The sequence below is a fragment of the Anguilla rostrata genome, chromosome 8, assembly GCF_018555375.3.
Source record: "Anguilla rostrata isolate EN2019 chromosome 8, ASM1855537v3, whole genome shotgun sequence".
NCBI lineage: Eukaryota > Metazoa > Chordata > Actinopteri > Anguilliformes > Anguillidae > Anguilla > Anguilla rostrata.
The window spans coordinates 15,933,706-15,946,343 of NC_057940.1; the positions used below are offsets into that span (position 1 = coordinate 15,933,706).

At 43.3% G+C, this 12,638-nt stretch overlaps 1 protein-coding gene across 1 annotated transcript; it reads right to left on the reverse strand.

The window, feature by feature from the left end:
* Window positions 1-5,384: 5,384 nt before the first annotated feature.
* Window positions 5,385-10,187, reverse strand: LOC135260945 (serine/threonine-protein kinase pim-1-like). The gene is made up of 9 exons (XM_064346700.1): window positions 9,961-10,187; window positions 9,581-9,625; window positions 8,575-8,956; window positions 8,249-8,428; window positions 8,046-8,153; window positions 7,722-7,814; window positions 7,262-7,474; window positions 6,574-6,915; window positions 5,385-6,355 (listed from the first exon to the last, which is right to left on the reverse strand). Exons 1-9 carry the CDS (start codon window positions 10,153-10,155, stop codon window positions 6,264-6,266), a joined length of 1,650 nt encoding a protein of 549 aa, XP_064202770.1. The 5' UTR covers window positions 10,156-10,187; the 3' UTR covers window positions 5,385-6,263.
* Window positions 10,188-12,638: the final 2,451 nt, after the last annotated feature.

Consider the following 12,638-nt stretch of genomic DNA (forward strand, 5'->3'; position numbering starts at 1 on the left):
CACGTGTCTTTTTATGTTTTTATTACCCTTTTAACTTTTAGTGTTTTTACTTCTTTTAAGAGTTTCTGGGCTCATCTGGTGCTTTTTTCCTGTTTTGGTTTTGGGTACGTCAGGTGAAAACCACACACTCTTAATTGGATAATCCTTTCCGCCAGACTGATTTTAGTGTTTTGTTTTTAGTAGTAAACATGAAGCTTTAACAGCCTTCCCCAAGTTCAGCCACAGAACACAATTGCAAATGTGTCCTTTCCAACCTGGCTAAAATGACCCTTCATTTTATGGAAACTGCATTCTTTTTCTTTCCTTTCAGATTAGTCATGGCTGGGGGGTTGGGGGGATGGACTGACAGTGTGGGGTTTTTAGCGTTATAATTAGAACCTTGTTTTAAGCGCACCGTGCTGCTGCTGCAGTACAGTCACCGCATGGAGTCGGCCACAGGCCACCGGAGCTGTTCTTCACCACCGTGCCTACGTCAGGACGAGCCGCAGTCGCGCGCGGAACACGCCCCCGGACTCAGAGTCCGCCGCTCGAGTCCACCCCGGCTCGAAGTCCCGCCCCCAGGCTCAGAGTCCCGCCCCGATCTCAGAGTCCCACCCTCTGGGCTCGGAGTCCCGCCCCCAGGCTCAGAGTCCCACCCCCGGGCTCGGAGTCCCGCCCCCAGGCTCAGAGTCCCACCCCTGGGCTCGGAGTCCCACCCTCTGGGCTCGGAGTCCCACCCCCGGGCTCGGAGTCCCACCCTCTGGGCTCGGAGTCACGCCCCCAGACTCGGAGTCCCGCCCCCAGGCTCAGAGTACCACCGCCGGGCTCGGAGTCACGCCCCCAGGCTCAGAGTCCCGCCCCACTGGGCTCGGAGTCACACCCCGGTCTGAGAGTCCCACCCCCCGGTGCGACCACGCCCTGGCGACCGCCCCCCGCGCCTCCCCACCCGTCTCCTGTATCAGTTATCCTGCAGCTCTGGTTTCCTTTCTGTTTTCGCTTTCTGTTCTCAGTATATGGTTTTGAAAAAAGGAAAAACAAAAAAATGAGGTGTCATGCCCGTGTTTTTGACCCGTGTTTTTTCTGCAGTGAGCGCAGTAAGGCTCTCTCTCCAGGCTCTGTAAAACAGCGGGTACTTACTGGAATCACATTTCATATGTGTGCGCATGAGTGTCTGAATACGATCGAGTGTGTGAGAGAGAGTGTGTGTGTTTGTGTATGTGTGAATACAGTGTGTCTGTATGTGAGTGTGCATGTGTATGTATGTGTGTGTGAGTGCGCATGTGTGCATGTGTATTATCCAGGGGGTAAGGTACATTTTGGTGTGTTGAGGATTGTGAAATGTTAAAAACGTGTGATGCGCGCGCACACACACACACACACACACACACACACACACACAGAGCCAGGCATGTGGGAGAGCTTCACTGTGCTGCTGTTTTGCAGCGTTATTTTCAGTGAAATGTTACTTGGTTTGTTGCATAAATCTTTCAGAGACATGTCATATTTAAAGCACCTTTTTAAAAGAAATGAACATTTTAGAGTTTTCTGTGACAAATAACCTTTTACTGTACTGCATACACTGCTGAAATAAACACTAAACTATGAGTTTGAGCGGGATACGAGTGTATCAAGTGTATGGCCCTGCTTTGCTGTGGTTTCATTGCATTGCATGCTAATGTTTACACTGTGACACACTGCACTTATTGATCTGAGATAAGATAAGAAAAGAAAGTCAAGTGGATATGTATTGGTATCAGCATTACTGATGACGGTCCCCTTTTCTCTGGTTTAGCTATAGTCAGTTTGTATAACAGTGAATAAAATGAACGTTTATAACTGATGACTGAGAAATGAAGGTACAGAAGTAAGTATCAAAGGATTGATGGATGGGTGTTAGATTTTGCGATGATTTGGTTTGTCCATAATTTCAAATGAATGATTTCATTTCTTATTCTTTTTACTGATTGTGGTTGATTATGAGAACTGAGCTGACTGGCTAAATCTATTGAATGGCAGTTGCTCTTGGCAAATTTTAGCCCTCAAGTACGTGACATTTCTGAATTTTTGATGCTGTTTATTTGGTTTTAAACTAAATGTTATGGAGTTCAGTGAGGATAATTAGTGGCTGAGAATCACAGTCTGTCAGTGAGCTTTTTGTATTTCTGTGCAGTAGTACATACCCCTTCATAAGTTTCTCCATATTTATCCCCTGTAATGTAAATCCCTCAAAAAATCTGAAATATTCATAAGGTCTATATGGAGAATATCATTGCGGCAGTGTCTTATTTTTAACAGGAGGGTCTATTTGCTGGAAGAGGTCCCGACTCATGAAAGGTAAGCGCCTTTTCTCCCCACTCATGTCATGAATGTTTTAAGTGAGTTATTGGCTTTCTCTCTCATTAAAAATTTCTTCCCTTGAATCAACTGGTCTTGGCCATGTAGAAGAAAGGCCTGTACAGCAATTGATAATAATCTGCAACTCAAAATAGTCCACTATTCTGTATGTATGGTGTATTATATCAGTGCATGTTTACAAAATAACTTGGTCTTGGTCTTGCCAAGTTTAATGCAACCATTTCAAATGAAACAGAATAGTTTGAATTGAGTTTATAGACTCCGTCAAGTACACCTTAAAAATGCTTTTATCACAACCATTATACTGCTGTAGCTGCAGAAATCAGGAGACAATTCTGTGAGTAATAACTTGATGAGAGGGTGAGGTTGTGTTCTGTTCGACTCTCAGAATAGCCTGTGTGCTGTGGGGGTTAGTTTGTCTCAGAATAAAGTCATATTGTCCCACATAAAATGCCACTGGCCCTAAGAGAGGTTTCTGGAGACTCTTGACACCGAAAAGAACAGACCACTTCCTCTGAAGCTGCATTTCTGATAAGAGGTGGAGGGAATATGTAATATGACCAGTTCTGCATTTTATTTTCTACTTAAGCTGTTTGAAACCATATTTTACAAAAATGCCATTTTTTAGCTTAAATGTCAGCTAAATCTGTGGCCTGTGGCCTTGTAATGTTTACATAAAATTAGTGCATTCAGCCAATTTTAGGACAGCATACTGCAGAAAATAGATTCTACATTTTCTATAGATCTACATTTGTAAATATATATATGTTGGTGTTTCAGTGTTTTGCTTGAAGGCTTAGGCTTAGTGGGAAGGTATTGTCACAGCACCTGCTCCATTCCTTTACAAATACTGTACACACAGGCTGTCCTGACAGCACCAACAAGCACCAATCAGCTTACACGCAATAGTTGTTGCCCAGCAACGGTTACCTGGTGACAGACTAGTTAATTCTTGCATTCTGGCATGTAATGCTGTGGATCAGGTTTGGTGAAACAAACTGATTACAGATAGCAAGAAACAATAATATGTTTTTAAAAAGGCTGTCCCCAATATTCAAAATTCAGTACAATTACAGATACACTAAGCACTTGATCAGTAGTGATGGGAAAATGGCAGAAATCAGTGGATCAGATAAAAGAACAGGTTCATTTGTGGTGAGTCCCTCCATAAAGCACTGTTTTGTCCATTTTATTAATATTTTATTAAATTCACATAGCCAGCATAAGTGCAGAATTTAAATATTGCCTTGAAAGTGAGCCTTTATTTCAATGCTTCTCTCTTCATCTGAACAGTGAATTCTGTCCTGTTTATGTCTCTGTGGTTAACTCTTATCAAAGTGAATTATTTCCAGATGGTCGCGTATATAATATATTGTACGAGATAGCGTTTAAAGCCTATTTTTCACCCATAATTCCCACTTTGTTCAATTACTGGGTTGATTACTGAGCTTGTCAAACTGAGAAGGAAAAAAGTCTAATTTGTATATAAGTCGAGTTATAATTAAGAGCAAAATATTAATTAAACGTTTTTGATCGGTTAGATCTCACACTGCCATCTGGTGGACACCTTGTGAGTGGTAATCTCTAGTCCCCAGATTAGATTCTCAATCTCTGAGGCTAGAACATTCCAGAATAAAGCATAGTGTTAATGTACCACTGGCTTTGTCTGAACTAGTCTCCCCACAGACTAAAAACAAACTTAATTAATAGCCAAATATTTCTCTCCTGATCCCTAATGGAGCACAGTTCATCATGGCAGGATTATTTTCATCACAACTCTGAAAAATGACTTGTGGTTTCATGTGTCCTGGATAGGTGAGATTTGGAAGTACTCCAATACCCTGTCAGATATCTCATTTTTAGATATTCACCTTTGAGAAAAGGACAATATATTTTGATCTGACAAACTTGCTCTGCATGACTATAGGAACATGTCTGTTCTGTATCCCTGGTCTCCTCTGCACAAACAGCAAAGGAAGCATCCTTGAGGCAATTCAGCTCACAATTAGGTCATTTAAGGAAGCCCACCTCATTATTACATTTTGAGTTGCGAGTCCTTCTCAGAACATATATCACAGGTTATTATTTGCCCATGTATAAGCCTGTCACTGTTAAACTGCACAACAGATTCAGAACAAATAGAGCACTCCGCTGTTTTTATTATATTTAGCAATCAAAGATTACACCTCAGTTCTATTTTATTAATTTTTTTATTGGACTGAATTATTTCTATATTGACAAGTCGTATGAAGATGATGTAGTCAGCAATGGCAGGTTCTCTTGAACAGAAGAACGGGGTGCTGAAAGTGCTCTTCCTTCACACTGCTGAAGAAGAAGAAAAACACATCAGTGCTCATCCAGACACTCATCTGTGTTTCACTGGGATTAAAGGGGTCTTGTATGTCTGAACTTGAATGATAATTACATTGCTACCTGAAATAACAAATACCAGTCTTTTACTGCTAAGAAGTATACAGCTGCCTGTTCTGTAAGGAAAGAAGATGACTCCGGTCTTTATGATACCATTAATGCTACACAAACGCACCTGATGAGGATCACGTCTGATCAGGGCTGTAGTAACAGTTGCTCCTGTTTACACAGTGGAACAGGACCCACAGTTCCCTGACCCACAGGTGTGGAATGAATCATGGCGGATCTGGAAGGGGTGGACAGGGACCTGCAGAGCCACCTTCTTACAGGAGAGCTACCTGTGGGAAATGTTACACACTGCGCCCCCACATGGCCACACTGTCAACTACACTGACAGAGGTTGTGTTGTTTCCTGGGCAGGGAGACCAGGAGAAGGTTAGCTTTACTGGACTGATGGCATCTCTCCTAAGAGTTTGCTTTACAGTTTCCTAATTGGAGGACAGAAAGACTGATAGGTATAACAAACAGGCATCCCCCATTCTCTCCCTCCACAGGACCCACAGATCCTCGACCCGTGGAATCCTGTGGATTCCTGGGGGACCATAGAGGGGTGGAAAGGCACCTGCACACGACACCCTATGGGAAATAAGGGTGCGTCTTCTCAGGAGCAACTGCACAGCTTTTAGGTACGGTTTGGAATGACTCAAATCCCCTCTAGAAATGTCTGCGTTCAATTTTTCGTTTGTGCTATAAAAAGCCATGTTAGCCTGAAATTAAAGATGGCCAACAGGAACACTACATGCTAAACTGACTGCGCAGTTCAGCTGCTGAACTGCAGAGGGATAGCTGGCATTGTGGGAGCATACAAAGTTGCAGAAGACAGAAACAGCAAAGCGTGTGAATGTATGTGTGCATGGGGCCTGTGTATGTTATAGTGCTTTACCTCTGCCGTGCTGGTCATAAGCACTAATGGAACTCATTGTCTTTGATTTAACTAGGCCTGGGCTTAGCTCTCTGGACCCGGCTGCACTGTGGCTTTCCTCCACTGGTCAGTTTCCTGCACAGCCTCCCTGGCTTGATGGGACTGCAGCACAGAAACTTCATCCACCTGGAAAAGCAGGAAGTCAGAACTGCTGCTGCACAAAGCACCACAGATATTGCCTGAGGGAGAGTCACCAAACTTCCCCAGGTTTTATTTGACTTCTTATTGTCATTTTAATTGTATGTCCCTTGGATAATTATTCTGAATATTTTTAATGTACAATGTGTACTACAACAAGGCTTACAAACGTGCGGTCCACAAGCTTTCCTGCCGCATGGTGGCTTGTGTATGTGGCTGCAGACTGCAGTGGGGCACACCATGCACTTTGGCACTTACTGCATCTGAGGTGGGGCGGGGCTAAAACAGGGTTAAGGCAGGCTGGGAAGGTGGAGGATAATATGGGGTTCAAGCAGACTGTGACATATCCATGTGTCGGTGTCAAACCAAAAGTTAAACAGCGATGAAAAGTGACCAAGCTGCTTAGTTTTTGTTTGTGCCAGTCTGCCTCAACGTTATATTATCCACCCCAGGAGGACATTGGGTTCATGGTCCTGGAGGCCCGAGGCATCGAGGCAGAGTAGTGCATCATCTGGCCCATATCCTGCAAATCTGGAGCAAAAGAAACGGACTAAAGTTAGTGCCAAACTTAAAGATATCTGATCCCCATGCTTCTAAACCATGTTACACTGATGCAACAGTATGTTCATTTTCTTGTCTTCATCTTGATCTGTGGAACAGATGCATTATTAGTCCCTACTGAACTTCAGCTGTACAGGCTGTGCAGCAGCGTGTAATTCCCTCTCTTCCACAGCATTGCTGTGACTAACCTTTCCGTGGGCACTTTGCAGGTCTGGTCCCGCTGTAGGGACCCAGGTTCTTTCCATGCACCACTGCCTGCTCTTCACACCCCATCTTCCTCTTCCTCACGCCAGCCTTCTGGGGCTTTTCTGAGGCTGTAGGAGACGGAACACAGGACAGTCTTGAGACCTCCAGTGCTTTAGTCTCATTCCGTTCCTTATTATACACACGCACAGCACATATCACACAGCATATATCATCAGGAAGCATCCTATTTTTTGAGTTTAGACCTTTCGTAAGGCAGTTTGCTGCCATTTCCTGGTTCTCCCGATGGCTCTTCACGCCTGTCTCCTCATTCATGCCTCTCCTCTCTTGAGATAAAACACAGGGAGAAGGACACTTGAGATCAGCAATGTTTTTCTTTCTCAACTCAACACGCAGTTTACGTTCTTTTCCTTTCTCTATACCCTTTGAAGAGTTTTGGAATTCTTTTTTTTTTTTTTTCAAAAACTAAGTCAGTGTAATATCTTCCCCGTTTTTGGCAATATATTGCAAAACCTAATTGCGGCCCTAGGTTCATCGCATTGAATATAAGTCGCATTGCTGCTTCTTTAAAAGCCATAGGTTGAATATTTAAGTTGTTTTAAATGTGAATGGGAGTGGTTGGTGAAAGACCACACCCACATTGATGATGCAGTAGCACATGATAGATCTTACCTGTGGATTGACAGCTGTAATACGACCGCAAAGAGGAGCAGGCAGATAGGAACTGCTCACTGCTTTGGCCGTGGCTCAGATGGTCATCCTCTGTCTGGCCAAGGCTGAGTACGGGGGCCTGGGGACCATGTTCACTCAGGCCCTTTCCTTCATGGCCTTGGCCTTCTCCTCCTGGAGTAGGTGATGCCAGAAGCTGAAGGCATTCATCTTGATCTGGGGAACAGACGCATTATTAGCCTCTGCAGAACTACAGCCATCATACAAGCAGCACTACACTGAGAGCAATGGGTAGGCCATTTAGGCTTCAGGGCCCCTCAGTATTGTATTTCTGACTTGTTTGAATGTGTCAGCTTCTATAAAGCCATGCAGAGTCCCAGTCTGGATATCCATGTGCTTCAGCTGTACAGCTGTGCAGTAGAGCCTAAGTCCCACTCTTGGACAGCATTGCTGTGACCCTGACCTTTCCGGAGGCACTTTGCGGGAATGAGAGAGTCAGAGGAGCTCCTTTTCTGCTCTCCATCTTCCTCCCTCCTCATCTTCCTCTTCCTGAATCCTACCGAAAGAGATCATACAGTCAGGTCACATGGTGCAATAAAACACTGAGACCCATCTGGCTGTTTATCAGTCCAGTACAGCTGTGCACTGCAAATAATGGGATTTTAATGCAGATCTTTTCAGATAATGGAACAGGAAAATAGTATAGTCCACATGTTTTTTTAAAAATCAGTACAAAGAGGCCCTTATTTCAATCTATAGTGAGTTCTGAGGTCAAGAATTTGGCTACCTTGTTGTAAGCAGGTGGGGTGGAGCCACGGGTGACGCTGGAGCTCTTCTAGCGTCGCTCGTTCGTTCACCTCTGGTGCCAAACACCTGCTCATGAAGTCCTTGATTTCTGTAAACGGCAAAACCCGACAGAGCAGATAAAAGGAGGGTAAAATCTGTGACATCACACACACAGTCCTGCTGTTTCCTACTGACTCAGCTCACCTGAGGACAGCCCTGTAGGGAAGTGGACCCTGCTCATGCTCTCATGGCCATCGTCCGGGTTAAATGGCAGGTAGCCACAAACGATGTCAAACACTGTGACCCCGAGGGACCACACTGTGAAGGGCCCAGCCTGGTACAGCCCCTCCTCAAACAACTCTGGAGGTGAGAAGTCAGTGGTGCCTAAGGAATAGACAGAGAGGAGTGTACAGACACCTATGGTATGGCAGCAGCAATATGAATGTTTCATTCATGCTATGGAAATGAAGCCTATCATGGTCAATTTACTCCCCAAGTTCCAAACCCTGTAAACTGAACCTCTCACTGACCTGCGAAGGAACTGAAAGGCGTGTCCTTCCAGGAAGTTCCACACCCAAAATCAATGAGGATGACACGCAGGGTCTCCGTGTTTATCAGGATGTTGTTTGGTTTCACATCCCGATGGAACACTCCTGCATGCTGGCAGTGCAGGAGGGCGTGAAGCAGCTGGTCTATCACTGCCCGGGCCTGCTGTTCATCCATCACTTTTTTGTTCTGGGTGTAGCAGAAGTCCACCAGGTCCTTACAGGGGTCAGGCCGCTCTAGAACCATCACGTAGCAGTCTGGGGCATCGAACCACTCGTAGAGCCGCAGGATGTTAGGATGACCCGTGTTCTCATTCACAAGGCCCATTAGCCTCACCTCCCGAGGTGTTCTGACTTCCTGTCCAGGCTGTAGAGAGAGGAAGTCAAGCAGGTTGGCTAGAATGGGCATGAGCTGGGTATGTGTATAATGAGGTTCAAATGGGCAGCTGGCTATGAGCTGGGTGTGGATATAATGAGGTTATACGGGCCAGTTCTATGACCTGGATGTGGTTATAATTAAGTTCATATCATCCAGCAATTCTTTTTTGTTCCCTGTAGGGGACATGAGTCTATGGTCTCAATGTCAAGAACCATGTACTACAAGGACATTCAATAAAAATAAAATCAATAACATTTTTGAAAATATTTTCACAGCCATGTGTTTTTTTGTCATCCAGGCCATTTGTATTATGTGAAAAATGTAAATACTTTAACTTGTTTTCTGCTGGGTCTCAGGAGGATATATATTGGGAAGTTGTATGAGCTGGGTGTGTTTTGAGGTTATTCTGGGCAGTCAGGGTGTGTGGTAAGGTGGCGCAACAGTGAATAATGAGAACTGATACTGCAGATTGTCCATCACAGCACACATTTGAGGACATTACAGCACAGCGTATACAAGGGAAAACCTATTTTGTGACAAATGAGTCATTGTGATCATGGACAGCCAACAGGGTAAAAGTTGAAGAAATGTAACTGCTGAAGTGTTACTCACTAGAAGCAGGTCTTCTTCTACTTTCGCCACATATTTTAGGGCAACCTGAAGAAACCAAGATAAGGAGATGAGAGGTGCAAATGCAATCTTTACAAACTGCTTCATGCTTTGTGGTTTTACTGTCATAAACACCTAAAAGACAGCAGATATGCTTATATATTCCATATAAAAGTTTTGCTAATGTTGATGTTACACAGTTAAATAATATTATATATTCATATTAAAATTATACCTTTTGAAATAAGGCAAAGGATGATGCATAAAACAAGTCTGGAAGTCAGTATAAATGGGGATACGAGGGATACTAAGAACTAACTGGAAATATGTTACTAGAGGAGAATAGGATCGGTCAAGAAGCAGTGGAGAAGTTGGCATCTTACTGGCAGTCCATCAGAGATGCGAGTCCCAGCATATACTGATCCGCATCCTCCCTCTCCCAGTAGTGATCCTTTTGTGTAGTAATCCTCCACATGTCCTGCAACATAAAGAGTATGCAAGAAAACCATTGACAGTACCTTAATGCCGTAGGTAAACTTACCATTAAATTCCGTTTTTTCAGCTGTTGAGCAATGCATTTGTGATTAAACTTTTGTAAATACCGGCTTTGATGAGCAATTTTGACAAGATTAAAATTATTTCTCAGTTCACACATGTCTACAATCCTGAAATGATTAAATGTGGAAATAAATAATTACATGAAGATATATAAATAATCAAATTTTCCTCCGAACCAGTGTGCTGTGAAGGTAATTTTTAATTTTTAATATTTACAGATGTTTCTGCTGGCTTTATAGTGGCTAGTAGCCAGGCCCTAGACATTCTGTTCTTGTGCTCAATACATGTTCACCAGACAGTATTATGCTTCAGAGGTTATGTGCATGCAGACTGTTCAAAATCTTTATGTTAGGTTGGAACTATTTCCTATGGTGGAAGCAAAATGAACGTTCACACAGTCGGTGTAGTCTGCACTGTAGACACTTGTCACAAAATCTTTTCCACAATAAAACTGAATGCTCATTGCTATATGATCAGAGGCTGGAAAATGCTACTTCAGCCTGAACTTTTTTTTTTTTTTACTGCTTAAACCATTTCAGGAACTACTTAACTAGTTTGCAGCTGGATAGTCACTACCAGCCAATTGGCCTAATTTTTACTTTTACCTCAGTGGGTCACAATTGGACTGCTAATATATTTGGTAGGAGGAAAAAAAAGTAGCAGGTGCTCAGCATGTTGCACCATACACCTGTTGTGCCCAACGCCACCTAACGGATGATTCCATCCTAACCACTGAGATCCTAACCTTGCCGCCTGCATCTCCAGTTTGTCGTGGAGATGGGAATGTCGATCTCTCCGTAACTCAGATCGTTTCTTATCCATAGCTCATCCATTATTGAAGCAATAAGGAATTCGCACAGTACGACTGGTCGATCAAAATCTTTGGCTTTATACAATTCACAGAATGTTTTCTGTTACGTAACAGTAGCCTACACCGTTGCTTGACTACCTGCCCTTTGCTACCGGTTGTGTCAACCGACGTCACAACACCAGGGTTCCAGCATAATTTCATTTCCTATCCTAATTAGATGGTATTCCCGTGTGCTGAAACGTGTTATGTTAGCTAGGTTAGTTTTCCAGAAGGGAGGAGGACCAGCTGCACTGGAAGGAATTTTATGTTGGGGGTGCTGAAATTGGCAGCGGCTTCCACGTACAGAATGACGTGCTGTGTAAAAATCACGTTTTTCACCATTATACTATACACGCTTTACAGAACGCGTGGTGACAAAATAATGAAACCGGTTCACCACACTCCGCAGGCGTCATGTCACTGCCTCGTAAGCATAAAAAAGTGCCTCGCAGCGAAGGTCATAGACAGTTCTTTCCTTCCTTGCTTGATATTTTTGGCCAGGTGTCACCTCAAACACTCGGGTGCTGATGGTGCTCATCTAGCGTCTCCAAACGTGGGCCATTGGCGCGGTATATCCTCGATATTGCTTACGTCGTCACACACCGCCTCGTAGGCTACAACACAACTCGCTACTAGGTGCACTACCTCTTGCAGATCGAGCAGCATGCCCCACATGCTTAGAATAAGGTAGATGGATGTAGGTCTACTTCCCAAAGCTGCAGTCTTATTTACAGCTGAAATAGGGTCAAAGACAGGAACAGAACGGAAGGATATTGAATCACTATTTGTCCATCGTAATTTTGATTCTATGGAGCTCTTGAAAAATTCTTCTGAAATTTACTTTTGCGACATGATGAAGCTGCTAAAATTTGAGCACATGCCCACGCGTCATCTGCAAAGACAAATGTGATAGGCTAATTGACGTTTACAAAACTAAATGTTTTAACTCCATCCGGCACAATCGCACAGGCCAGCTACGGCCAAAATACCCGAGTTTAAAAATAATAATAATAATTAACTTTTTTTTATCTGCTGTTGTAGTTGAACAGGCCCTTGAAGTTGTGGCCAATGAACTTGCTTGCGGCAACTTCACCACCCCACTTCCCGCGTGAGATGACCAATACGATTTGCAAATTGCAGTCCTGTAGCCCTGTAATCACTGCTGAGGCGATGGATAGGCTACTGCTGTTTCAAAATACTTGTAATAGCAGGAGCAAATAAACGTCATCTGTGGCAGCTGTTATGACTTCAGCCAGTCTGACTGGTATTGTACAAGATGACTGTAATGCTTTGCATATCCTCCTGAGCCAGATCGGTTTTGGATTCTCTCTCTAATTTATTTATTTAATTTTTAAATTGTATTAGTTTACTCTTAACCAATTTATGTTGTTCTAGTAAGGATTAATTAGTAGGCTATTAACGCAGGGACAAAACTTCCCAGTTTCATGTGAGTAAATGAAAATCCTTGGGCTTCAGGTCAATCTACAATTTTTCTTTTCCTACCAATTAATTAATTATTGATTATTAATAATAATTCTGTTCTATCCATACTGAAATCCATAGTTGCAAAATAATGCCAAATCAATGCAATAATTAAAATCACTTTATGTAAAAATTACTTGGAATTGCAAAGAGAAAACAGTCACAAACAAG